Source organism: Lepidochelys kempii, chromosome 24 (assembly GCF_965140285.1).
Source record: "Lepidochelys kempii isolate rLepKem1 chromosome 24, rLepKem1.hap1, whole genome shotgun sequence".
In the NCBI taxonomy this organism is placed as follows: domain Eukaryota; kingdom Metazoa; phylum Chordata; order Testudines; family Cheloniidae; genus Lepidochelys; species Lepidochelys kempii.
Genome location: NC_136403.1, coordinates 1,711,265 through 1,738,654, shown reverse-complemented (window position 1 = coordinate 1,738,654; position 27,390 = coordinate 1,711,265). Strand labels below are relative to the sequence as shown.

General features: G+C 56.5%; 1 protein-coding gene across 8 annotated transcripts in view; it reads left to right on the top strand.

The window, feature by feature from the left end:
- Positions 1 to 27,390, top strand: part of INTS3 (integrator complex subunit 3) — a 70,244-nt gene that overhangs the window by 18,872 nt on the left and 23,982 nt on the right. For 6 of the 8 annotated variants that reach the window (XM_078850550.1, XM_078850546.1, XM_078850545.1 and 3 more), the window contains 14 exons: positions 243 to 356; positions 699 to 783; positions 4,652 to 4,718; positions 9,715 to 9,859; positions 10,861 to 10,990; positions 14,212 to 14,309; positions 16,074 to 16,265; positions 17,635 to 17,722; positions 18,843 to 18,922; positions 20,773 to 20,864; positions 22,768 to 22,874; positions 23,487 to 23,606; positions 25,128 to 25,257; positions 26,400 to 26,454. In XM_078850550.1, coding sequence (XP_078706676.1) covers positions 243 to 356; positions 699 to 783; positions 4,652 to 4,718; positions 9,715 to 9,859; positions 10,861 to 10,990; positions 14,212 to 14,309; positions 16,074 to 16,265; positions 17,635 to 17,722; positions 18,843 to 18,922; positions 20,773 to 20,864; positions 22,768 to 22,874; positions 23,487 to 23,606; positions 25,128 to 25,257; positions 26,400 to 26,454 — 1,503 coding nt within the window. Of the gene's footprint in view, positions 1 to 242; positions 357 to 698; positions 784 to 4,651; positions 4,719 to 9,714; positions 9,860 to 10,860; positions 10,991 to 14,211; positions 14,310 to 16,073; positions 16,266 to 16,717; positions 17,017 to 17,634; positions 17,723 to 18,842; positions 18,923 to 20,772; positions 20,865 to 22,767; positions 22,875 to 23,486; positions 23,607 to 25,127; positions 25,258 to 26,399; positions 26,455 to 27,390 lie in introns of those variants that run through there. The other 2 variants (XM_078850551.1, XM_078850552.1) reach the window with 2 other exon arrangements.

Below are 27,390 nucleotides of genomic sequence, written 5' to 3'. Positions count from 1 at the left end.
TGTGACAGCGGTAGGCCAGGTCTGAGGGGAAGGGAGCTTGGCTCTCCAACACAGTGACCCCGGTTATTCCCTCTGCCTGGATCCCCGGGGGTGCTCCTGCTTTACATGCCGATTCTGGTGCTAGTTTATTGAGTGTCCCAAGCCCTCAGCCAGGATCAGGGGCTTTATAAATCAGTCCGTTCGTTATGCTGCTCAGGTGGAGTCACCTGTACCCATCTCCCCCCACGTTGTCTCTGCTGCAGTGTTACCGGGATCTGGCGTTGGTGAGCCGAGATGGCATGAACATTGTTCTAAACAAGATCAACCAGATTCTCATGGAAAAATACTTGAAGCTGCAGGATGCCTGTCGGACTCAGGTGAGAGGAGAACTGCCTTGGAGTCGAACCTGATATCGGCCCTGGTGAGAGCGGAAAGGGGACAAGGGACTCAGCATCTTGGGGTTTGGTGACGGGATTGGAACCGTAAGCAGGAAGGGAATGTGGAGGAAAGAGCAATGTTGGATGAGTGTCCTCCCCCCCACCATTGCTGCTAACACCCTCTTAGATGTGACCCTAGTGAACTTGGGGCTGTGGGGGTCTGTCTGTCTTGTGCCACAGAGGTGTAGTCATGGCTCTGTGGCCAAGGCTGTGCCGGGATCTGCGCTTGAAGCCACATCAAATTCCCCCTCTCATGCTGGCTCTGTTCTTCTCTGTCTCCAGCTGGTGTGGCTGCTGCGGGAGCTGGTGAAGAGCGGGGTGCTCGGGGCAGATGGCGTCTGCATGACCTTCATGAAGCAGATTGCAGGTGAGTGCTGCCTTGGGCCGGGTTCCTGCAGCAGTAGGGACTGGCCCCCATTGCGCTGCACTGCCCCAGGGCCCTGCCCAGCTATGGCTGCACCAGCAGGAGATCCACCCCATGGCAGCTGGAACAAAGCACGCTGCCTTGCTTGGGGTCTGTGACGCCTTGCCCGAGCTGGGCTGGGTCTGGACTTGCAATGGAGGCAGCTCACGCCCAGCTCTCAGAGCCTCGCTTTGCAGCAGTGGTGCGTTTCCAAGAGCCGGCTAAACCTACCTGTCAGGGGATGGAGAGGCTAGTGGGGCTGCTGCTTAGGCCTGGGATTCTGCGTCCTCTCTGTGAGGGGTTAATCCCTGGGTTAGGCCAGCAAGAAGCAGGGTGAGGTTAGGCAGCCTAGTGCCAATAAAGTCTCTGGAACAGCCAGTGGGCGTGTGGATTCCTCAACTTGTCAGCATCTCAGCTCCTGTGGCCTGGCACAGTAGAACCACTGAGACCAGCCCTGACCCATATCTGACATACGGGCAGCCGAGTGGGGTGCTCGCATCCCCTGAGCTGGGACTCTCCCCTGCAGGGCCTGTAACGCTTCCAGAGGGGCAGGGCCAGGGCCTGGCAGTGTGGTAACAGCTCGTTTGCTCCCCCTGGTTCTCTGTGTAAACAGCCCCCTCTGTGCCATTCCATGTCCACAGAGCAGTGTCACCACACGTCAGCGCTAGGCACCTACGTCCAGGGAGGAGGAATTTGCATTGCATAATAAAACTTGACATTTCATTTTTATTGTCTACATCTATGACATGGGGCTGGCCCAGCTGGCAATGAAAACCATCCCCTCGGCTGCAGGGAGGGGGAGGGCAAGGCTGGGTTGGAGGGGCCAAATGCTGAGGGCGAACCATGTCCCCCCCACCCTATCCTGCCCCCTTGCACAATGTAATAAACATGGTGATGGTGCCCCTGTTTCCCTTCAGTTGAGGCTCCCTGTGCGGGGCCCCATTCTACTCTGACGCTGCTGTCCTGCATTTTGCTATTTTTATGATGCCTTAATTGTTATGATCACATTGCAGTTGCTTGCAGCGTGCCTCATATGCGCTTCTGTATTTCCAAACGTCTGAGTACAGCTCTGGGCTTCTAGCACCTTTAGCAGAGTGCTCCAGCTTCATGCTGGCGACTTGCTGGGGATCTCATTTAGAGGGGAAGTGAAGGCAGCTGTGAAACATGTCTGGAAGAAAGGGAAAGTTGATAGTAAGGACTTTCCCTCTGGAATTGTGGAAAATTGATAAGGGAAGCAAAGGGACACAAGGAGAAATCTGTGGCCCCAGAGTTAGGGACAATAAGGTGTTTTTGAAATATATTCGGGACAAATAGAATCCTGACAATGATATTGCTCCATTACTAGATGGAAATGGTAGAATTATCAATAATGATGCAGAAAAGGTAGACGTGTTCAATAAATATTTCTGTTCTGAGTTTGGGGAAAAAATAGGTGTCTCATCATATGGTAATAATAACACTCTTTCCATTCCACTAATATCTCTGGAGGATGGTGTACAGAAGCTACTAAAGTTAGACATTTTTAAATTAGCAAGTCCAAATAACTTGTATCCAAGAGTTTGAAAAGAGCAGGCTGAGGAGCTTTCTGGACTGTTAACATTGATTTTTAATTAGTCTTGGAGCACTGGGGAAGTTCCAGAAGTTTGGAAGAAAGCAAATGTGCCAAGTTTTTAAAGAGGGTAAATGGGATAATCCAGGTAATTATAGATTTAGCAGCTTTACGTTGATCTCAGAGCGGCTAATACGGGATTCAGTCAATGAAGATTGAGAAAGCACGCGTTAAAGGTATTGAACATTGGCTAAGCGTTAGGTTTCGGAATGACAAGGTGGGTGAGGCGATATCCTTCATTGGACTAATGACTGTTAGCGAGAGAGACGAGCTGTCGAGCTACACGGAGCTCTTCGGGTCTGGGGAAAGTTCTAAGAGTGTGTCAGCTAAATACAAGATCAAAGAGAGAGGTTAGCATAAGTAGCTAGCTCATGTTCTAAGGGACCAGTGTGTGCTAGCTGTTTGATCTTGTATTTAGCTGTGACACTAGTGCCTTTCCCAGACCTGAAGAAGAGCTCAGTGCCACTCAAAAGCTCTCCTGTCTCACCCGTGGAAGTTGGTTCAGTAAAAGATATTACCTTGGCCACCTTGTCTCTCTCACATCCTGGGACTGACCAGCGACAACAGCACTGCAGGCAGGTCTCAGAATGTACTTGCCAGTGAGCGGGTGTGTTTCCAGGGGGGGTCTTGCAGGGATGAGTTCTTGGCCCTGCGTTTTTTAACATCGTAATCAATGACCTGGAAGAAAACATAAGTTGATCACAGAGAAAGTTTGCTGATGACACACCAATTGGGGGAGTGATAAATAACGCAGAGGACAGGTCACTGATTCACAGCGATCTGGACTGACCAGCTTAGGATGGCTAAATATAAAAGTATACATCTAGGAATAAAGGCCAGGCTCTCTCTCTCCTGGGAAGCAGTGTCTCAGACAGATTTGGGCATCGTAGTGGACAGTCAGCTGAACCTGGTCTCCCAGTGCGACACTGTGGCCAAAAGAGCACATAAACAGGAGAATCTCGAGTAGGAGCAGAGAGGTTATTTGAGCTCTGTATCTGGCACTGGTGGGACCATCGCTGGGATCCAATTCTGGTGTCCACAATTCAAGAAGAATGTTGATAAATTGGAGAGGGTTCAGAGAAGATCCCCGAGAATGAGTAAAGGATTAGAAAACCTGCCTCGTAGTGAAAGACTCAAAGAGCTCAATCTATTTCGATTAACAAAATGAAGGTTAAGGTGTGACTTCATTAGTTTGTAAGTACCTACATGGGGAACACATGTAATAAGGGGCTCTTCAGTCTACTAGAGAAAGACATAACATGATCTAATGGCTGGTAACTGAAGCTAGACAAACACAGACTGGAAATAAAGCGCAACTTTTCCACAGTGAGGGTAATTAACCATTGGGGCAATTTACCAAAGGGTGTGGTGGATTCTCCATTACTGGCAATTTTAAATCAAGACAGGATGTTTTTCTAAAAGCTCTGCTCTAGGCATTATTTTGGGAAGCTCTATAGCCTGTATTATTCAGGTCAGACTAGATGATCACAATGATCCCTTCTGGCCTTGGAATCTATGAATCCAAGACAAGACTTTGCACTCCCATCAGGCCTTTAGCTGAAGATCTCAGAGCACTTTGCAGACATCCGCTAAGCTTTGCAGATTTTCTGTCCCAGAGAGAGGTGACTTGCCCAAGCTCATGAGGTGACTCAGTGGCAGAGCTGGGAATAGAACCCAGGAGTCCTAGTCACCTGCTCTACTCACAATCCTACATTTATGCCTAAATGCGTGGAGCAGTGTTCCCCGTTTTCCTACCCGACCGATTGCTTTCCTGTCCCAGGCATTCTCTAAAGTGTCTGGTTCTTACTTCCCCTCTCCCCTAAACACCAAATCTCTTCCCTTTCTGCCTCTCACTCTGTTTGCCAGAAAGGTCAATATTGACTCTGTGTTCCAGAAGCTGACAGTTCCTCTCTCAAGCATGCTCTAGGAACAAGACCCCCTCCATTTTTTGTATACAACAGAAAATGATGGCAATCACCATGCTTGTTTCTGGGAACATGCTGAACACGTGCTTGGAAGCAGCCAGGTACCTCTGTAGCAGGCAGGATGGGCCAGATGTGAGGCTTGTACTGAGCTGGGGAGGAAAATACTGTCATTATGGTGCTCTGCCTCGCAGGGGCTGGGGCAGAGACGGTAGCTGGTTGGGATAAAGCTGACATCACAGACAATTACATCAATTAATGTAAGTAGCTGTTTGCTCCCATGCTGTGCTCTTGGTTGCAGGTGGGGATGTGACGGCAAAGAATATCTGGCTGGCAGAGAACGTCCTTGAGATACTGACTGAGCAAAGGTATGGTGCAGTGGGAGGCAGCAGTGTTGCTGGGAGCGGTCTTCTGACTGGTGGGAGCAGCGGGCTGGCCTGTGATGGGGAGAGCTGGGGAGAACTGGCTCTTTGGTCATCCGTGGGGCTAATGGAGACCTCCCTGCTTGGGCATGGCAAGGGGTGTGTTACGGGTTGTGTGTTTGGGGTGGGGTGGGTGGGGACATGTTGATGTCCCCATAGGTTGGCTTGTGGGCTGTCAGCTGGGTGATGCACTGGGATTGCAAGGAACTGAACCTGCCCATCTGGACTGGATCTGACCAAAGCAGAACATGGCTTCGCCTTGAGTCCATGGCAGGGCATGGACCTTGTTCTCCTGTCATGAAATCCACCGCATGGCTGCAGCACGCCCCATAAGCACAATCCTCGTTCCCAAGCGCTGGGGCCGGCAGCGTACACCAGCTGTTGGTGTGTTGGCTGCCTCCCGGGTGTCCCGCTTGGCACTACTGGCTGTTACCTCTTGGGTGTTTTGTAATGCAGCTGGCAATGCCAGGCAGGATCAGACCATCAGTTCTTCTAGCGTGGTGGGTCACAGAAAGCTGATATCCCATAATGCTCCTAGCCAGTTGTGCAATGTGCTGCCGTGATGCCTTCCCCCTGTATGTGACCAGCTTCCCCCTGAAACAATGGGACTTGGTCATCTTGTGCCATGGACAGAACATCCAGGACTCTCTGGGGCAGTTTCCTAGGAATATTTTTCTCCTGACTTTCCAGAGTCCCAATGGAGGGTGTTCCTCTTAGAGGAGTGGTTTGGAATTCATTGCCCAAGAGCTGATCTTTGTCAGCTTCCTGTGCTTAAACAACAGCTCCCCGCTTCGCTGGGGCTGCAACCTTCAATGACTTGCTGTGGCCAGGCAATGGAGAGACATTGTCCTACGGGTTCTGCATTGTCCTTTGTTGGTAAAGCGGGGGCTAGTTGATGATAAACAGACTTGGTAGTGTAGCCCTTAGCTGGGCGGTGGTGTTACTTTTAAATAGATTGATTTTCACAACTCACTGTTTATAATAACAGCAGTTCTCCTGAAATTACTGATTGCTGCGCTTAGCAATCATGGTTCAGCTCCCGCGTACCACTGTGCAGGCGGCCTTTCCCTACACGCTGCCACGCAGTGCCATCTAGCGCATCTGCTACAAACCTGCAGGGCTGGAGGGGGCCGGCCCGGGACTTGTTGCTATGGCCTAGAAACCAGTTGGGAGTTCTTAGTCCACGTGTTTATGTAACCATTAGCGGTCAGCACTGCTAGGGCTTCCCTCTGCCAGCTCAGCTGATGCACCTCAGTCCTGCCCCTGCCCCCAACCCCTGCTGTTCTGTCCTTGGGCCCAGCATTGCCCTGCCAGTTCCTGTCCCAGCCACTGTGGCTGCTCTGCTCCAGGGGCTCCTCTGAAGCAGGCTGCACATCTTGCCAAATTATGTTATGGTTTTGCTTGCGAACAAATGACTAGAAAATGTTTGCAGGGGGAAAAGCAACTTCTCTCCCATGTGATTCAAAGCCACATTTGGACTGGGATGTGCAGGAGCCAGCCCAGCACATTAAATCACAGGAGATTTCCCCTGCGGGTAGGAGTTTGTCAGGGAAATGATGTGAGGGGAAAGGCTAAGCCCGTTTTGGAGGCATTGCTCGATTTTTCACAGCACACGCAGGTCAGAGAATGTCTGAGCACAAACAGAGCTGAGCCCTGGGAGGGAGCCTGCAGGGAGAACCTGCAGCTCTTTGCTGGGATTTATATGCTTTGATTAGGGGGAAGCCAAGACTTTAATTAAACAGCACATGAGAAAAATCTAATTCTGCATTCAGAATGTCGACTGCTTTGTTTAATTAAATACAGCAACAACAGAGCCACTCCCTGGGCTCTGGCTGGCTTGGAGAGGAGGCGAGCCCACCACCGCTGCTACACTGGATAATTTAGCCACTGGCCGCTAGTGGCCAAGCGAACATGACGCTCATTTGCTCTGCCTGCCGGATCTGTTAATCCTGGGGCTGCTGGCGGCTTCTTGGCCCCTTTTGACAATGGTTTTATATTCGTCCGCAACTTGGTTGGGCGAGGGGAGGAAACTGATCTGACAGGCACTGCCCAGATGCAACCTCAACCCCCGCTTCTTGCTGCCAGTCCAGACAGCTCGACTGCCTGTTTAAGCTCTGTGCAAGCACAGGGGTTAGGGGCAGTCTAGAGTGCCTGGGAAAGCAAACACTAGTCACATCTTCGGGGGCTCTTCCCCCCACCCCTCCTGGGTGATTTAGGGCAGCTGACTCATTTGCCATTGAACCATTATCTCCTGGAGTTACAGCTGCAGCATATGCAGTGACCCTTGTGCCGGGCTCTGATTTACAGCTCTCCGAGCTGAGCAATGGGGGTGATTATCAATCACGCTAAAGGCACCGAGCTATTCTGGCCCATTCCCAGTTCATGGCTGCAAATAGCAAGGCTGGGTAATTTACTGGCTGGCAGTGTTTGTCATTGCATTCAGGGAATCGGTTCTGATGCTGCAGGGGTCCGGAGGGAATAGTTCACTCTAGGTAAATGGCAGCATTATGGAATTACAGAAACGTGGTTCTTTGTGGTGCTGGAAGCAGGCGAGAGCCTGTGAGGGGACAAAGGTCTCAGCCCCAGAACTCCTGTGTGCCTGTCCTCTAGAGCCTGTTAGGGCCCAGGGCACTGCACAGGGAGGGTGGTCAAAGTAACTAGCTAGATTGGCAGCAAAACCTAGTCAGCTGCTGGCCTGGCTTGATAGAATGCATCTGCTTCTGGAAGACGCCAGCTTTGGTCCCCCCAGGCCCGGCAGACCAGGAGCGTCCCTGTCTGTGCAGCGTGCGAGGGCCCATCCTTGTCGGAGGCTGGAGCCAGTTGCCCAGGTTAGAGACCCGGGCGCTGTGAGTGGGGCAGGTGCAATACACAGCTAGGACTTGCACTGGAGGGAAAGGCCTGTTTGGTCTCCCAGCCCCTCCTGCTTCTCTGGTCCCTGCAGCACTGACTCCAGTGTGTTGCCCAAATGTCTCTCCTCTGATGCTGCTCCCAGCCCCTCTGCTACAACCTTGTGCATCTCCCTGGTGGTTACGCCGTTCTCAGTCACAGCTGCTTACTCCAAGTCCTCCCCCGTCCCCTCGGTGCTCCCACTCTCCTGTTAGTTTGCCTTTCCTTCTCCTCGCGTTCTTGTTCAGCCAGGTGAGGGGGGCACCTAGTTTGGTAGCTGGCATGTTACTGAAGGCTGCCGGAGCCGTTCTCGTTGTGCTCACTGAAAATACGGGGACAAGCACAGCCTGCTCCGGTGCTGCCACTCGTCCCGTAGCCCTGGGGATCCGGATCTTTCGGCAGTGCCACATTGTTTACCGTAGGATGCACGTAGTCCGTGAGCGGGGTGGCAGCCCAGAACTGCAGCCTGATGAAACGAAGAGCTGCTGTTCGAAAGTTGATGCTTCGTTAACATCAGTAGCATGTGACTGTCTGGTCTGGACACTCACAACGTTTGCTGGCTCCATCTGCTCTGACAGGCTGAGCTGGGAAGAATGAAAGCTCATCTTGTGCGATCTAATGCCGGCATTGGATGTCTCTAGTTCTGTTTACCCTGCGTTGTGTGCACTGGGTCCTGGCTATTGATGCCGTGAGAGAGCTGCTGAGTGCAGAAAGTTACACTAAGGCCAAGTTTCCCTATGGCCCAGCAGCTGATTCCCCTTGTCACTGGCATACCCAGTTACCCTGCAGGGTGCCCCAGCTGGCCCGAGGTTGCATGGCCCTATCATTGTATGCAGAACTGCACACACAGGGAAACCCACCCTGCCCCAGCGTGCTGGCCATGCACATAGGAGAAGCCAGGCAACAGCTTGTGAGAAGGCTCTTGGCAGAGAGGGGAGGGGTTGCTGGCAGGGCTGGGGTGTGGCAGAAGGTCAGCACTTGGTGGATGAGGGCACAGATTCATAGATCCTAAGGTCAGAAGGGGCCACTATGATCATCTAGTCTGACCTCCTGCACAACGCAGGCCACAGAACTTCACCCACCCACTCCTGCGAAAAAAACCTCTCACCTATGTCTGAGCTATTGAAGTCCTCAAATCGTGGTTTAAAGACTTCAAGGAGCAGAGAATCCTCCAGCAAGTGACGCAAGCCCCATGCTACAGAAGAAGGCGAAAAACCTCCATGGCCTCTTCCAATCTGCCCTGTAGGAAAATTCCTTCCCGACCCCAAATATGACGATCCGCTGAACCCTGAGCATATGGGCAAGATTCACCAGCCAGATACTACAGAAAATTCTTTCCTGGGTAACTCAGATCCCACCCCATCTAATATCCCATCACAGGCCATTGGGCCTATTTACCATGAATATTTAATTTCCAAAACCATGTTATCCCATCATAGCATCTCCTCCATAAACCAAGACCAAGTGGGAAGCATGATGGAAGGCACAAAGCTGGGGCCGGGAGGAGGAGGAGGTACCGATGTTATAACCCTAGCTAAAGGCTAGCTGAGCCTAGGGCTGTGCCATCTGCTCTTCACGCGGCTTTAAAAGGCCAGCTGTAACTCAGTCCCCAAGTGGGGGACCCTGCACACTAATGCTGGATGAAAAAGCCTGTATCCCTGTGTGGTGAGTGCTTCCCCCGGAGGTGAGCCGGGCTGAGCATGCGCCAACTCCTGGTTGGGAGGGGGCTGGGAGATGCAAGAAGCTGGATTTGATGGGCCTGGGGTCTGAACAGATAACAGGTTGCAGGGTAGAGGTGACTGGCTCTCGCTATAGTCTAGGTAAGTTGTTTAGTCCTGCTCCTGACCCCTTCCGGGAAAGCGTGTGATCCAGTGTTTAGAGCAGGGCTGGGGGGTCAGGACCTGGTGAATTGTGTGACCTAGGGGAAGTTGCTTCCTCCCATGCCTCGATTTCCCCATTTCTGGGATGGGGATTAATGCTAATAGAGTGCTTAACAGGTCTTGGCTGGAGAGGAGGGTGGTGCTGGCTCAAGGTGCTGTCCCTTGCTTGCTTCCAGAGAGTGGGTGCTGAAGAGCAATATCCTGATTGCCATGGCTGTGTACACGTACCTGCGGCTCATCGTGGACCATCACGGCACCTCGCAGCTCCAGGCCCTGCGCCAGAAGGAGGTGGACTTCTGTATCTCCCTGCTCCGGGAACGGGTGAGGGGCTGTGTGATTGGGGTGCTGGTAGGGGGAGAGGTCCCCCTCCGAGGGAGTGCCTGGGTGCAGTTGTGGGGGTGGGAGGGACCTGTTTGTCCCAGCAGACACGTGGTTTTGGTCCTTCCTCCGCCAGGAGCCTGAGCCCTGCCAATCTGTGTACCTTTTCAGCTTGTCCCATACAGTTGGGGGGTGTCTGGGGTGCAGGCAGCAGCACTTGCAGCTGCTGTGAAATCGGAAGCGGTGGGCTCTGCTCCCTGCATGCCTGGCTGGAAGTTTGCCCATTGGTTGGCATGTTCTCAGCCCAGCTCTCTTCCCCCTGGCACTGAGAACAGCTGGTTTTATGGGGCTAGTTCCTGTGGGGCCTCTGTCCCAGGTCCAGGCCCATTTCCCTCAAGCTCATCACAGGCACTGATGCCTTCTCATCGTCTAGCTGCAGCCCCCCAAAATGCCAGCATCTCTGTGGTGTGCAGCCAATCCCCACCTGTGCTCTAGAAGCCACAGAACCCCTGGCTTGGCGGAGGAGGCTGGAGGACTCCGGGGCCACGCTTCCCTTCAGGGTTATCAGTCCTGCTGGCACGAATGGCTCTCTGCAGCAGGTAGGGGTCAGCCCCTGTGCCCCACATGTCTCCCCTCCACCCCCCCGCCTTCTCCTGAGCTGGCGGGACTGCTCAAGCATCAAGGGCTGAGCTTCAGAGACTGTCCACAGTTGTGGAGATGAAGCGCTAGATTTACGGCCCCGTTGTTTGTTTTACACTAGAGAACATTTTAAAATAGCCATTGACCTTCCCTCCTGTCACCCAGCCCCTTTAGAACCTGCTATCTTCAAAAGCAGAGCAGCCTGCCAGGGCAGGAGAGGAAATGTTGTGCAAAGAGTGAATCATCCAGAGCCTGCTCCCAGGTTCAAGAACTGAATGTTCCCGGTGCCTCCCCCCACCCCTCCCCACAGCCCCCTCCTCAGGAGCAGGTAAACAATACATGATCTCTCCTCTCCCTTCCCCAAGTTCATGGACTGCTTCATGATTGGCCGGGACCTGGTGAGACTCTTGCAGAACGTTGCTAGGATACCCGAGTTTGAGCAGCTCTGGAAAGACCTTATCCACAATCCGCAGGCGCTGAGTGCCCAGTTCACAGGTAGGTGGGGCACAGGGGAGGTTACCCTGCCACAGCCAGCAGCACCTGGAGCTCTGCCGGGGCTCTCTGGCTGCAGGTCAGCCGCGCGTGACATCCCGCATCTGTGCGTACACACCTTTGCATCCTCTTAGATGCACACAGCTAGGCGCAGCCAACCACGAGGGACAGGCGATTGTGAGTGAGCAGCTCCAGATTGTCAGCACCGCTTAGCCTGCGCTCCCGGACTGTGGGCAGAGCAATGTGGGGAGAATCCAGTGCAGAAGCTGCACGTCCCGGTGTCCCCCAAGGGCTTGTTCCCCTCCACCAGATCCCTCCTCCTCGGGGCTCCATGACTCACCTGGGGCCGAACTTAAGTCCTCAGCAGAGTTCGAGCAGCTGGCTGCTTCTCAGCTCCGATATCCTGGTGTGTTCTGCTGGGCTCTCAGAGGAGAGGGTTCCCCTGCGTGCACACCTCTAAAAGGCCATTCATGAGTCCACCTCTGGCAGAGCCAGATTCCCCTCCAGAGCCACTCTTGGCCAGTGCTTAAACACAGTAAGTTGTGCCCTGCCTGCTGCCCCCTTGGCCGTGGGGATTACGGAGCTGGGCTGGGTCTCCTGCCACAGGCTTTGTCCCCAAGTGGCTTCCATATTTCCTTACATACCGCAAGGGCCTGGTGCACATCTGGGCTCTGAGTCTTCCAGATGGCATGATCAATAATTCAGCCAGCTTTAATTACAAAGGCAGCCAGACCCCAGGAAAACATGGTGCAGTTTGATTACATGTTCTGGACTTAAAGCGTCCTTCATTGTAATTAATATTTTTAATTGTCTGAACTGAAAACAAAGCTGAAGGTGGATCCCAATGATAGAAAGTTCTGCAAACTCCCTGGGAAAGAGTCCTGGGGAACCTTTGAAATATCGAGCGAGGGCAGCAGATGCTGCTGTGATTATCTTTCCCCAGTATGCTGGCACACCTGACGAGCAGGAACACTCCGTTACAGAGCTCCCTGCACAGGCCAGATTAAAATAGCCTTGTTTTATTTTAGATCTCTATATGTCTCAGTATAAATTATTCCTTGCTCTGGAGGTCGTCTCCTCGTTAGCTGTCTGCAGCAGTTCTAATGAGCTTTCTGAAGGAGGACTTGAAAGTCCGCTATCCCAATGCCTTGTCCTGGGGGGCCGTGTTAATGGCACTTCAAAGAACTCTGGTTCCACTCAGGCAAGCTCGCAACATGTGTCTTCTAATCAAAACCTCATTAAGCCTCCTAATCCCAGCCTCCTTCCCCTTTGGCAGCCTCGGCAGAGAGGCCAGGGGCTGAAGGGGGCCCCGTAACTGAGCTCCCCTCACCCCTGAAGGAGGGTCCCTGGGTGTCAGGGCTGGGACGCTGTGCTGGAGGCTTTGGTGTGTGCAGCCCTGCCCATCCATAGGGTAGGGAGAGGTCCTCAGTCTCCAGGTGCTCAGCCCTGCATCTTTTTTCCACTCTAAACTCCCTGAGAATTTACCCCGATCACCAACTAGTTCTCCCGCTGAACACTGAGGCTGTTCGTCCCTGGAGGGCCTGGGCACTTCACAAGCGCTACTCCAGCTTCCCAGCAACTCCCTCCTCACCCAGGGAAATCGGTCAGCAACTGTCCCCATTGCCATCTCCTCTCCACAGCAGCCACACAGCTGGCTCCTCACCATAAGGTATCCCCCCCGCCAGAATCTTCCTACTGCAGTTTTCCTTGGTGGGTGTTTGGTTTTGTACTGCTGCTGTTCTCTGCCCTTGTGCGTGCTGCCAAGAGCCTGGCCTAAGCACTCGGCAGGACCGCAGTTCCCTCTGGCAGCTGGCTATTTGCGTCTGCTTTCGCATTTGATACTGACTCAATCCCTTGTGCTGCGAACCTCACCCCCTGACTAGTGCAGGCTGGCCAGGCCCAGGAGAGCGTGCTGCGAAGTGCTGGGGCTGGCAGAGAAGGGAGGTCTTGGCCCCGCAGGAGAGCTGGGAACGCAGGGCGCTGCGCTCGTTCCCTCCCGAGTGCCTGGTGGGTGCTTGGAGCGTTTATTAAGCAAGGCTTTTTTGAGGTTGCCTTTCCCTGATGTGCAGCTCACTCCATGCAGAGCTCCTTTCTCTCCGTTCGGGCTCTGAGCTTGTAAGCAGGCAAAACTTTTCTCCTCCTCTCCACCCACCCTCCGGAGGTGAGGACGGGGTTTCGGGTGTATTGAAATGATTTCAATGCCAATAGACCAAAGTGCACCTGGTGTCCGTAACTCTGACCCCTTGCACCTGCATCAGAGTGAGCAGATCTGTAAATCAGTCAAGTCCTGCCAAGGAATGACAGGCCTTCTCTGCCGCTATCACGGCTCCCTTTCTCACACCTTGCCTGGCTCTGGCCTTTGGAACCTAGTTCATCTATACCTCTCTTCCCCTCTTTGTCTTCCGGGGGTTTCTCTAGCCCTGAGGACGTGCCGGGGTTAAACTGGACCCACATCCCCAGTGCTATGTGACAGCCATGCCGTGGGGTCCCAGATGAATGCTGGTGGCTGAGATTAGCAATGGAGCAGAGAGCTGCTGTCGGCCTGCTGGCTCGTGGGCAGCTGAGACAAGCTGGCGGCTCTCCTGGCAGACAGGTGGCTGCGTCCCAGCTGACAGTCGCTGGCAGCCTTGGTGGGGAGGGGTCAGGGTGAACAAGCTCTGGAAACAGCTCGGCAGTTGAACAGTTGGAGCTTGCGGCCCTGCCGGCCCTGCCGGCCCTGTGCTGTGGCTGACCCAAACCCTGCAGTGGGGAGGCTGTCAGCATCTCACTGACCTAGGAGCACGAGTTCCACTTGCAGTCCACTGCGCACAGCCCCTGGAGAATGCCTCCGGTCTGCGCCGGGGCTGACTTGCGTCAGTGCTGTGGTCTGAGAAAAGCCAGTGCTCTTACGTTTGTCCTTGTCCTATTTACCCCAGTTAAAACCCAAACTGTCCTCATGCTTTCTGCCAGGGGTGCTCTAGAAGGGATGGGGAATCTGCTCTGCTAACAGGACTCCTGAGTTCCATTCCCAGCTCTGGGAGGGAGCATGGTTTAGTGGTTAGCGCAGGATCCTGAGTGAAATCTCCACCCCTTCCCAATACCCAAAGCTCTGGTCTAACAGGAACTTTCGGAGCCACTGCAAGGCCAGGAGCCAGTGCGGACAGGGGATCGGCTCTCCACAGGTGCCATGGTGAACCTGGCTGGGTGTGTGCAGGTACAGACCTCTTGGCTTTTCTTCTTCTTAGGTGTCCTGCAGCTCCTTCAGTTGAGGACCTCTCGCAAGTTCCTGGCCTGTCGGCTCACCCCTGACATGGAGACCAAGCTGCTCTTCATGACGTCCCGGGTAACAGCTTTGCTCTTCCAGAGGGATCCCAGCTGGCGGAGAGGGGAGGGGGAATCAGGGTACCATCAGTCACAATGGAATTGGGGGTGCATGAGCTCTAGAGGGTGGGGGCCCTTGGAGAGCTTCTATCCTGTCCCATCCATCCTCCTTCCCCAGTTGCTCCTGGTGCAGCCAGCTGGGTGAAGGCCAGATTCTGTGCAGGTGAAGTTGCAGGCAAGTAAGTGTGACCTTAGCGCTGGGGAAGGTGCCAGATTGACAGCTCTGGAAAGCAGAGGCCTCCGGTAATCCCCAGAGCCAGCCCCGTAAGAGCAGGGTCCCTCCAGGCTGTCCTTTGGAGTGGCTCAGCCCTGGGTTGAAGAGACCACCCTGGGGTTGGGAGGGTGCTTCACAGCCTGGGACCCAGGTAGTCCCCTCTCTACAAGGGGGCCAGGGCAGTGGTTGGACGGGCCAGGGAACAAGAGATCAGCTGCCCCGGCCTGGTCTGGATTTAACCCAGTGACTGAGCGACAGCTGCTGGTTGCCATGGACCCACTGGGGCCAGCAGAATGGGGGAAGTGGCACCCCCTTGACTGGGCCTGCTCAGCCTTTCCCTTTGTTTTCCAGGGAAGCTGGTTCTTCAGCCAACTCCAGCTTCCCCTGAGAGAGGGGCGTGGCAAGAGGAGAGCGGTGGACCAGCTGATTTGCTCATTGCCAGCCATGTAAATCTGGAGTCACTCCTTATGACTTCATTGGAGTTGCTCTGGGGTAAACCAAATGTCGCCAAGAATAGAATTTGGCCCCAGATATAGAAAGGCTTCCCGTTGAGTGTTTACTTTGGCTGTCTGGTTTAGTGGCCTTTGATTGGGCCAGGCATAGCCTTCTAGCCCCCTGTCAGTGTGTGATGCCGTGGGGCGGGTGGAGGAGAGCTCATCCCTCTGCAGCTGCAGTTGTTTAGCTGGTGCCGGTTTCTGCGTGGCTGGGGTAGAAGGGCCCGGAGTAGCAGATCTCTGCAATGGGGGGGACATGGAAGCTGGAGTCAGGAGTCTGGGGTTAAAAACATGAGCCTTCTCCACTCTGGCCTCCGTACGCCGGCGGAGGGAGGGAAGGGTGGCCGGCCAGTGCTGAGCGAAGCATGCCCGAGACACTCATTAAAAGGCATTACATTGGTTTGGCAGGGAACTTTGCTGCAGGCTGGCTGATTTCTGGGGGGTTGCTTTTTCTATATGGTTGCTGTGTGGTGGGTGAGCTGAGCTCTGCCAACCTGCAGCCCTTTCCCAGAGGGAACGGGAACTCCACAGTGACGCCAGGGTTAGCCTTTCTTGGTGCGCAAACGCCAGGCAGGGTTTGTTTCCCCTTGCAAGCGAAGCTTGTCTTTTCCCCGTGCTGCGGCAGCTTGCTGTGGGAAGGAAACGAACTTCAAAGGTCTGAGTGCTGGACTTGGGTCCTGGAGGGTGCATCGGGGTGCAGGGCGTGTCTCTGGCAGAAAGCTCAGTTCTGTCCTTCCTGCTGGAGAAACCTGCCCTTGGTGCATGGGGGATGGTGGCTGGAGTTTCCCTGGGGTCCTTTCGTTCTTCGGTTTCTGCTGATGCTGCTTGGGGATGGGGGGGCTGTTTGTGCTGGAAAGTCACTGCAGCTACTGTTGGCCACTCACAGCCTCCAGTGGATTGCAACTGAGGCAGCTCCGAAGTGAAGGCTCTGTGTCCCAGGCCTGTCCGCCCAGATACTCGTGTCTCTGAACCAGACTCCGTGTGTCTGCCCCTACCTGTGTTTCTCCTCCCCCTCCAGGTGCGGTTTGGCCAGCAGAAGCGGTACCAGGACTGGTTCCAGCGGCAGTACCTGTCTACCCCAGACAGCCAGTCCCTGCGCTGTGACCTTATCCGCTACATCTGTGGGGTGGTCCATCCGTCCAACGAGGTGCTGAGCTCTGACATCCTCCCTCGCTGGGCCATCATTGGCTGGTTGCTCACCACCTGCACGGTAAGCGCGTGGGGCAGGGCCATGTCCCCCCTGACTCATCCATGCACCAGGGAGGAGCAGGGTAACATACCCAGTGCTGATCAGAGAGCCCAGCCTGCTCATCGCTGTCTGGGCAAGTAGCTGGGGGAGTGTGCATGACAGAGACATGGGTTGGATTTTCCAAAAGGAAGCTGGATCTCTGTGTCCCAGCAAGGAGGGCTGGGATTCCGGACTCCTGAGTTCTCAGCCTGGTTCTGCCCCTGCATTGCTGTGTAACTTTGGGCAAGTCACCCGCACTGCCCACTCCACTCCCGGCCTCATTCATGCCACATGGCATTGCTCTGCCTACAGTCCAGCAGCCATTTCTCCAGGGGCGTTGCGGGATCCTGCCCAAATAGGCACTTGTGTGGCTCTCTGTGAGACGCTGGTAAGGCCCAGAGCGCTGCCGGGAACATATCATCCTCTCTCCTCAGCTGCTCTCTGTTTGTTATCCTGGCCAGCGCCGGGATTGAGCATGTCAGACACAAGCCATGACGGGACAGCTGCTGGAGGGGAGATCCTTTCGAAGGGGGCGATGCAGAGAATGAACACGGGAATGAAAATGTACCCACTGACCTGTCCTGGTGGGGTCTGGTCACAGAGCCGCTCCTGTGGGAGGCGGGATAGCAGACTGCAAAGAGCTCCTTGCTCCACTGGCCCTGTCAGGTGCAGCTGGACGTGCTGCCGGTGGAAACGGGGGTCTCTGCTCCGGCTGAAGGCAGCTTCAGAGCAGGCACGTTCCCTCCAGGATTCCCCAGTCGCAGCTCTGGCCATAGACCCCAGACCTGACCTGCAGTGTCAGCTCTGCTGCTGGCTGCCCTTTGGGCAGGCACTGTCATCTCTCTGCCTCAGTTTCCCTATCAGGTTAATGACCTGCCAGGGAAGCCCTGGGAGCTCCTCTGCTGGAAGAGGCTGTAGAAATGCCGTCTCGTTCCCAAAGCAGAGCGAGGCCTCCTCTCTGGGCCCCTGGGTGGCGGGGTGGGTGTGGAGATTGGGGAGGAGGGGCAGGGAACAGTTGCCTTTGCACCAGGCCCATGCTGCAGTTATTAACACAGAACCATTCACCTCCAAGCACTTTTCAAGCCTGAATCCTCCCACCCCCTTGGGAGGGAGGGGATGTGACCCCCAACTTCCAGACTGGGGAGCTCTATGCCGGGCCCAAGGCTGCAGAACGGAATGAGAGCCTTGGAGCTAGGAACAGAACCCAGGAGTCCTGGCTCCAGCCACTCTTCCTTGTTTTAAAACAAGGCAGGGGCAGGGCCTGGCAGAACCAGGGCAGCGGAAGATAGGTGGGGGCGCGGGCCGGCGGAACACTGCTGCTATCCTCATCATGTGGCTTCTCATCCCCTAGTCCAACGTTGCTGCTTCTAATGCCAAACTTGCCCTGTTCTACGACTGGCTCTTCTTCAGCCCCGAGAAGGACAACATCATGAACATAGGTACCATGTGCTCGCTGACTCCCCGCCCTCCTCTGGGGACGATGGACCAGCCCTCTTTCCCTGCCTCCCCTCCCAGCTCTGAACTCTCCTGCTTTCCAAGCCAATATTGAACTTTCCAGTGTGGCCTGGCTCCACAGAGCCTCTAACCCAGAGCCAGGTGGGGTCTGGCCGGCTCGAGGGGGTGGCCTGGGAGAGGGAGTCTTCCACCTCTCCCTCGTTAGGGACTGACAGCTGTCCCCAGCGGTTCCGTGACCCTGCCTGAAGTGAGTTCATTCGTTCTCAGTCCATTCCCAGAGGGACAGGCGCCTCTGCAGCTAGCCCAAAGTGGGTCCCATCCCACATGCCCAGTGTCTGTGGGGAGGAGCCCCCTCGACACAGGCCTCTACTCTGCACAAAGCAGTGGGAAGGCTGGTGAGCACAGGATGGTATCTATCTCCCCTGGCAGTGTGCAGCCCAGTCCTCTCCGGAGTCAGGGCCCCTGCAGCCAAAGCCAGGAGCTTTCCGCTTGGACAGCGGTCAGGGAGGGAGTTCCAAAGCGGGCCATGATAACGGGGTCTGTTAGCTCGCTAGAGCCTGATAACTTGTCTCCAAACAGCCCCACTCCGCCCCCCGGCCCTGTTTGAACTCCTACAAGGCTTTGCAAGCTGGCACGAGAGCTGCTTTGATGGAGCCGCTTTGAGCGGTGGTTTCCATGCCTGCAGCAGCAGACGTCTCCCCTGGGCTCTGTGGCTGGCCACGGAGCGCCCCTGCCTGTGTGGGCCAGAGCATGGGGGAGGGAGGGAGGCTGGCTGGCTGATCTCACAGCCTTCCACTTGAGCCCCAGGGTGGGGGGCCGCTGGGATCCACTGGAGCAAGGGCAGGAACGACAGGAGTGACAGCAGATGGCACTGCTCTGCCCTAGGTCAGGTCAGGGCCTGCTTGGACCCGAAGCCCACACTCTAGGGAGGTGGGGAGTGCAAATGGGGTTGGGGTGTGTAGGAGCCAAATGGGGCATCTGCCCTCATTCTGGGTGAGTGGAGGGGAGGTTTCGCTGAGTCCCCCGTTCTCAGCGGGGGCCCGTGGAGTGTTGGTGCTCAGCGTGGAGTGAAGAGTGACCAGTTTCCTGCTCTCTGCCTTCCAGAGCCGGCCATTCTGGTGATGAACCACTCCATGAAGCCCCACCCTGCCATCACAGCCACGCTGCTGGACTTCATGTGCCGGGTGAGCTGCAGAGACACCCTCCCCCAGCTCCTGCACCTGTGCTGCCCGGCTGGTACAGTGGGACTGGGCTTGCAAGGGGCCGCTGTGGAAGCAGCTCTTCTGGCAGGCTCAGTTCCACCCCCTTCCCGCCCTGTCAGGACAGAGAGGACCCTCACTGCATTGACAGCGATGTCCTTGGGCAGGCAAACCAGCCGAGCAGGTGTGAGGCTGAGTCGTCACCCACCTCTGCTGAAACCAGCCCCAGCCCCGCTCAGTGGGGGGCTATTGGGAAGGCCCCTGTCCCCAAGAGCTTAAAGCAAACTCAGGCCCCAAGCAGGGTGACGACTCAGACCCAGGAGGCCCCTGAGGATGGTGTACAGGAGAGGCACTGGGGAAGGGGGGAAGGCAGGGGGTTAGTGCTTGGCCCACGGGGTGGGAGGCTGATCTTAGCATAGGGGACAGCTGGAGAGGTGTGAAGGGGCAGCGAGGAGAGCAGTGGGAGAAGGATGCAGAGGAGTGGAGGGCACAGTCCAGACACCCTTGGAGCTGCCATTCTGTCTGGTCACTGGGGCGGGGGGATTCTCTGATGTCCCTCCAGCCTGTCACCCGGATTCTGTGAAGGTTCCCGGGGGTTCCCTCTGAGAGAGCTGAGTTGTGGCCCCTCTCTGCACTGTGATCTGACCAGCTGCCGAGGCTGGCAGCGCCTTGGCACTGCCCATCACTACCTGGGGACATTTAGTGGCACTAATGCATCTTAGCACAGGTCACCGGGTTTGCATTTAGCCCCAGAGCAGAGGCCGGCAGCAATTACAGGAGCTGTCATCCAGCTGGAGAGGCTGCTCTGTGCTGTCCTGCCCTTTGCGTGCAATTAACCTTACTGTCCACGCCTCGCCTCGTTAGGGAGTGCAGGCTCAGCCACTGCAGAGAGTGTTGTCTCCAGGGGGTATCGGGATAGGAGGAGGCCGAAGCTCCATCCCCCAGAGATGGGAAGGACGGAAAAATCTAGAGGGGATCATGGAAGAGCTGCCGAAGTGCCCAGCTGGGTAGCTGGTGGGGCAGGCAGCGCTGGCTGGGTTCACGTGGCATGTGGACACAGCAGTGAGCCAAACTTTGCACATGGAGTCTCCACACTAAAGCTCACCAAGCATTTTCAGTCCAAGGAGCTGGTGTAGAGAGGGGCCATCCCGGGGCTGGAGAGCAGCTGTCTTTGTCACACTGGCAGCCCTGGGGCAGAGAGGAAAGGGGGGAAATGGGTACCTGAGAGGCTCAGAGTAATGCCTCCCTCTGGCTATTGTTCCCAGCCCTTCGGCGGAAGCAGTGGGCTCTAGTGGGTAAGGTCAGGATGTCTGGGTTTGATGCTCCCTCTCAGCCTGCTGTCGTGGCCACGATCCACAAAGGCTACGCTTGGCAAGTGCTCATGTGGGTGTTTGCCTGTCACTACCGTCACCACTCCCTGTTCTGCAGATTCACTCCCGACCCCAGGGGCTTGCCCCTCGAAATGCTCGGCTCTGCAGTAAAACCGGCCGAGAGCAGCGAGGGGCAAATTCCTACACAGGGTCAGGATATGCTGCTGCAGAGTCACCCGGCCAAGTGCCTCTTTACTATCCTGGCATGGGCGTTGGGATGGGCGAGGGAAGGGGAGATGGGAGTAAAACCCTCTCCTGCTGCCTCCTCTCATTTCAACGGGGTATGTTCGTCTGCTGTTCATGTGGCCAGGGCAGTTTGATTCCAGACAGGCAGTGAACTGGCCTCATGACAAGCTGCTAACCCACCTCGGCTGGCAGGGCTGGGTCTGCGGCCTCCCAAACAGCGGGACCAGCCCGAGGGCTCGGGGACCTGCACTAACTCTATTTTCTCCACCCCCCTTTCAGATCATTCCCAACTTCTACCCACCGCTGGAGGTTCACGTCCGGCAAGGCGTGTTCAACTCCCTTACCCACATCGTGGAGAAGCGAGTCCTGGCGTAAGGAGTCATTCGGTTCAATACAATCACAGTTGCGCTGCCCTGCCCTGCCCTGCCCAGGCTCCGTCTGTCTCTCACCTAGCAAAGACAAACCTCTCACGGCTCCTCGCAGAGCAGGGGAACTGATTTGGGTTATGGCCTGTGGCATAAGACACAGCCATGGATTTATCCTGCCCCGGAACGAGGGTCCTGAGATCCATAGCTCAGGCCAGGGATGGGTTAGATGAGCTTCCGCCCTCTCGGGGGGGCACAAATGTCTCCAGTAGGCTGTCACGGAGTGTGGGGGAGTCCAGGCCCTGCACCCCTCTTCCTGGGATCCACTGAGACTCTCAGCCAGCCAGTAAAACAGAAGGTTTATTGGACAACAGGAACACAGTCCACAACAGAGCTTGTGGGTACAACCAGGACCCCTCAATCACGTCCTTCTGGGGGAGCAGGGAGCTTAGACCCCAGCCCTGGGGTTCCCTATGTTCCTCCACCCAGCCCCAAACTGAAACTAAACCCACCCAGCAGGTTCCCTGCTGCAGCCTCTGTTCACATTCCTGGGCAGAGGTGTTACCTCCCCCTCCCCCTCCTGGCTCAGGTGACAGGCTCTCAGGTCTCCCATCCCCAGGGCACATTCCCAGGTCAACACTCCCCCCTCCCTGCTGAGTCACATCGTCACATAGGCACATGCCACTGTGCTGCCAGATGAACAAGCATGCAGGTACCTTCCTAGTCTGCCTCACATCTGCTGCCAGCCTGCAAACATTGCAGCCGTTAGCAACAGCTGGGTCCCCCTGCACCTGGCGAGAGCCCCCTGCCCTCCGAGCGGAGTTACAAACCCCACCGGATCCACAGGCAGGAAGGGGGACATCCCAGGCCTGCAGCTCACACAGCAGAGTTGTCTTGTGGAAGTGAGGCTACACCCAGCCCCAGGGGGGAATGAACCAGCCCCAGGCCCCTGACTCATCCCCCCACCAGCCTGCTTGTTCCAAACGAGGGAGCTCCTGTGCGGTTTGTCACTGTGGGGACTGAAAGGCCCTGAGATGGCGTGGGCGGAGCTGGGGGGGGCGCGGGGGCGTGCTGCCCTCTGTACAGAGCAAGGGGCAGGCAGCAGGGCTGTGAATGGGCTGCTGCTAGTGATCTTGCTGGGGGGCAGGGAGGGGATGCTGCCGGACTGGATGAGGCATCTCTGGCAAGAGAGCTCTGTGGCTTTGGCCGAGTGTCGGGGGACAGAGCTGGGCTGGACCCATTGCGTCCATGGCAGAAGCAGTCCTGAGATGCTGCCAGAACTGGAGACCTGTCTGTGCCAGGGCCTGGGGCTGGGAACTCGAGTCCCCCAAGCCGGAAGGCCAAACCAAGCGGCCAGAGATCAGCGCAGAGTTGTGAAGAGCCAGTTACCCAGTGCTGTTCCCTGTGCTTTTCGCTCCTGCCCTCGAAGGCAGGGGACTCGGTGGCCACGGGGCTACAGCAATGCAGCAGCAGTTACACCAGCACTGTCTCCTTCCTCCCCCTCCCCAGCCCGCCCTGGGAGCAGATGGTGGTCACCAGCAGCAAATGCCCTCCGGAGTAGTTTTCTGAGTGTGTGGGCAGTCGATTCTCTCTCTTGGGGCGTGCCCGGGGGCGAGCTAGTGGTCTCAGGGCATCAGAGTTGAAGTGTGTCCCCAGGCATGCCGGGTGACCAGCGGCCAGGCAGGAAGGGCCAGTGCCAATTGATCCTTCTTTTGCACTGAAGTCTGACCTTCCTCCAGGGCAAGGGAGCCTAGGCCTCTGCCACCAGCCGCAGGGCCTGGGGGCTCCTGCTCTGGGCTCCCAGCTCCAGGTGGGAGGTGTGGGGAGCCAGCTGGTTTGGTGCATGGGCAGGATCAGGGAATGCATCTTGGCTTGGACATTTCTCATCCCTTTCCTCCTCCCCACGCAGACCCCTGGCCCCTCTGTTTGACAACCCCAAGCTGGACAAGGAACTCCGTGCCATGCTGAGGGAGAAATTCCCGGAGTTCTGCAGCTCACCCTCACCGCCTATCGAAGGTAGAGCACCCGGGTCCTACAGGAGAGCGCCTCTCGCTGTGCGGGGCGGGGAGCTTTCCTGGCCAGGTCATGGCTCTTGGAGCTGCAGACTCACTGAGGCAGCTCTACACTGGGTGGCTGGAGCTTTACAGCCATGAATCTAGGAACCCAAGAGCAATTTTCAGAGGTGCCAAGCCCCAGAGACCAGCTGAATGACATGGGAGCTGCGGGAGCTCAGCGCTGCTGAAAGCCAGGCTCTTGGGTCAAAACTTTCAAACTTGGGTGCCCATCATTGCCAGCCCTTTGCCCTGGACTCCACTCTGCCTCGCATCTCATTGGGCACTGCCAGCCAGGACTGGCCTTGGGTTCTCCTGCTGGCCTAGGTGATGGCTAAGCAGGAAGGGTGGTGCATGGTGCCAGTACCTAAGAAAACTTCTGTGCTCTGTGTGGGGCTTCGAAATAGTGTCCCTGGGTCGGGAGCACCCCCAGGTAAACTGCAGCGTCTCTCACCAGCACTGCCCTCTTCCCAGAGAGCTGCGGCCTCGCCCCAGGACTCTGCCCTGCCCGCAGGGCGCTATGAACGGCCAGGGTAACCCAGCTCCCATTCTGACTCCTGTGCCTTCATTTTTGCAGTCAAAATTGAGGAGCCAGTTTCCATGGAAATGGACAATCACATGTCTGACAAGGATGACAGTTGCTATGACAATGCCGAGGCTGCCTTTAGTGATGATGAAGAGGACTTGAATAGCAAAGGTGAGAGGCTGTGGACAGCAGGGCCACCTGCACCAGCAATTGGCCAGTAATGCCCTCCAAGTGCTGCTGTATTTACTCAGTGCAATTAGCAGCCTCTATGTGCACCATTGTCTCCCCAGCGCACTCACTGGTTCCTTTCCTTCCCAGTGACCTGGCCCTGAGAACAAGCCGTGAGCACGGTTCCCAGAAAGCCACTTCTCCCTGCAAACAGCACAGTCGCTGAGCCCAGGGCAAATCTGTCCCTGCAAACAGGGCACGGGGGGCAGAGCTGCTCCTCTGTGCAGGGGGCCCGGAGCATTTACCGAGCGCTCTGCAGTCATTAACCAGTGCCGGGAAGCTGATACCTGCAAGCACTGGGGAAGGTCACATGGGCCCGGGCTCCTGGGGTCCCTGTTTCCTGAGTCTTAGCATCCCCAGGGCTAGCATTTCCTCCGCTTTCCTTGGAGGCTTTCCTAGGCCCTCCTGGCTCAGGCTCGAGTGCTCTGACTGGCTTCTGAGCCTCCCGCTGAAATGGGAACCAGGCTGGGCCGAGCCATGGTGCGCTGTTTGCTGGGGAACTCCAGGATGGCTGGCTGGGGAACCAGCTCGCTCCTTTCTCAGGCAGCCCTTTCCGGCCCCTGACAAAGGCTTGCACATGTGGTTTTTGTTACACGCGTGGCAGGCCTCTCTGGGAATCTGGACTTGGGCCATGGGCTGGCTGGTCTGTTGGAGGCCAGAATTGCTGCTCTCAGAAGCTGCAGGCACCTGGGATCATTTCTTCCGCTGGCCGTTGGTGGAACAGCTCTGCAGTCTCCCCAGCGCTCTGATTAGAGAGATGGGGCGGGGTCCTGAGAGAGAGGGGTGGGGCAGCCCAGGCTGAGAATGAGCCGGTTGCCTTTTGCCGTGCCGCAGGCTGGTGCCCCACAGAGCGCTGGGCATGCTGGCCCCAAATCCACACACACAGGAAGCTTGAAAGTGCGATCAGTTCCCTTGGACCATCTGATCCTCACAGCTCCATGATGTACCATCTCTGCTGTGGCCTTCGGCGATTAGAGCCGGACGCTGGGAGTCCTGGGCTCTATCCCTCACGCCACCGCTGCACGCTGTGACTTGGGGCACGTTGCTGAACAGGGTATGGGTGAGGGGCAGCCGGGATACCTCAGTTTACCAATCTCTGAGCACTCCCCTTTACCTACCCTAGGGGTTGCAAGGCTTCTGACTTAATAAAGCACCTGGGGGTCTTTGGATAGCCAGCAAAGTGCCAGCATTTGGGGATGGGCCTGACCCAGAGCCCCAGCTCTGAATGCCTTGGGATCCAGCTCCCACCTCCCATCCGCGGTGTTGTGACACCTCGTACCCTGCTGAATGTGGCGTGCGCCTGTATCCAGCAGTCCCGCTCTGAGCACAGGGGTGGCACGGTGGTTTCCTTTGGGTCTGGGTGGTGGCTGGTGCCCACCTCTCAGGCTTGCGGTGATGCCAGCATGTTACAGAGCCCGACACGCAGGCAGCTCGGTTAAAGCTCAGTTGTTTTCTCCACTGCAGGGAAGAAGAGGGAATTCAGGTTCCATCCAATCAAAGAAACCATCGTTGAGGAGCCCGTTGACATCACCCCTTTCCTGGACCAGCTGGATGAGTCTTTGAAGGATAAAGTCCTGCTACTGCAGAAGGGAAGGTGGGTCTTGGCCAGTCGCGCTCTGTTCTGTGTCGGTCTCCTCATGCAGCAGCATGCGGGATGCTCCAGCCCTGTCGAGGCAATGCTGCAGAGAAGCCCTTGTGGGGCATTTATCTCCTCTGCAATGGAGGGCTTGTCTGAAGGAGGTGTGGGGGTCAAGTCTGTGAGCTGTGTCTTTTATTGGGGGGGTCTCCCTCGGGCACTGGGCTCCTGTCCAGGCACATCAGAGCAACCGTCTTGGAGCCACTCTCTGTAGGAGGCAGCAAGGGATGTTGGCTGAGAACCCTGGAGTCTCTGTCCCCAGAACAGAGGCCGCCTCAGTGCTCTCCTCTCGTGCCTGGAGCCTGCCCCGTCTCTAGGGCCGTACGCCACCCTTGGTGCCCCTAGGGAGGAGGTTAGTGCCAGCTGTGCTGGTTTTTCTTCCGTGGGTTTATCCCCCGGCCCATGTGTCCCAGCCGCCGCAGGGCATCCGGGGCTTAGGAACCCGGGGCAGGTGATGAAAGGCTCCCTATCCCGCAATCCTCCATGCGGATGAGGTGCCACGGTGGGAGGTTTGATTTTTTCCCTGGCTAGCTGGGCGTGCTGGCCGTTGGGGGTATTGCTCCCCAATTGCTGCAGATACTGGCCGGTCCGGGTCCCAGATAGCCCTCTGTCTCAGGGACAGTGCCCGGGTCACCCCTGGGAGAGCAGCTCCCTTCCCTCTGTCCCCACGCCCTGCAGAATGCTCTGTCTTTCCTTTTGACCTCAGCGTCCTTGGAATTAGCTCCATCTCAAGCAGGCTGACGAAGCTCTTTGCTTCCCAGACCCAGGCTCGGCGTGCTGATCTCGCTGGCAGCTTTAAGTGCATTTAATCTTACGCTGTTAGTCAGCTCGTTTGTATGCTGTTCCATAAAGTGTCCAGAATGCTTTTGTAGCTAGGTCTTGTAGCATGTTCTCTCCCTGCTGGCCTCTGCAGTGTGCGCTTGTAGGCACGCCTCCCTGCCCGTGCCGGAGCAGTGCGAAGCAGGGCCTCTGAAACTCCCCCTTCCAGCTCTGGGGTCCTTTGGGCCCCTGCACAGAGGCGGCTGGGTACAAAGCACCATTGTCTCCTCTCTCGCTATCTCCCGCTGTAACTTGGATTGCCTCTTGTTTTTATGCTGCAGCGATACGGAAGCCCAGTGTGAGGTCATGCAGGAAATTGTGGATCAAGTCCTGGAGGTAGCTGCACAGAGCCGGACGTGACGCGACGCTCCTACCACGGGCTGGGTGACATGAGAGCAGCTGGGGGGTGGGCCTCAGAGATGTCTCTCCATGATCCAAGCAATCACGTTTCCCCTTGGAAATGTGACTAAGCAAAGACCTCCTGGAAGCAGCACCATCCTGTGGGGGAAGCACGCCTGTGTGAAGGTGTCTTGGTCCCGCAGGGCAGCATGGGGGCCCCGGGCACGCAGCCAGAGGCTGGGGGGATTGTACTGTGTGGGAGGTGAGGGGAGGCACCCTAGTGCCCAGATGCTCTTGTGATGGGCACACTGGCAGTGCTTGAACAGCTTGCGTCTCGGAGTGGCGTATTTACCACCCTGAATGCTAGTTGTGGCGAGTGCCCCTGGGCACTGAGCCAAGGGGGCGTCCTGTCAGTTTTGCTTATCTCAAGGGTCCACATGATAGATTCCCCCTGCTTTGATAGTGCTGGGCTTGGGGCACACATCTGGGTGAGAGCCCAAAGGAGCTCCCAAGGGGCCTCAGCCAGCCGGGGGTCGTGCTGGCCACTTGCCAGGAACCTAGCACGTCCTGAACAGGGCAGATTTCCTCCCCCTCGCCTTCAGCACACAGGGCTCCATGCCAGTGCCCGCTGCAGCGTCTGCAGGCCACGTCTCTGACCTACTCAGGGAGGCTGCATTCGAGAGCCCGGTGTGCTGAGCCCATGCAGGACTGGAGAGTCCTCTTGCCCGCTGCGTGGCTCCGTTTCCAGTCGCCGTTTGCAGAGGTGGCCTGAATTAGTGGCTGAGTGTCCTGCAGTGATTGTGAAGTGCTGCAGACCCAGGCGTCTGTGCGGGGCTCGTCTCACTGGTAACCAGCTCTGACAGCCGGCGCTTGTCACTGTGCCTTGGCAACAGAATGGATCTTGTGGCGCTCAGGCCACGAGTTCCCGGCAGC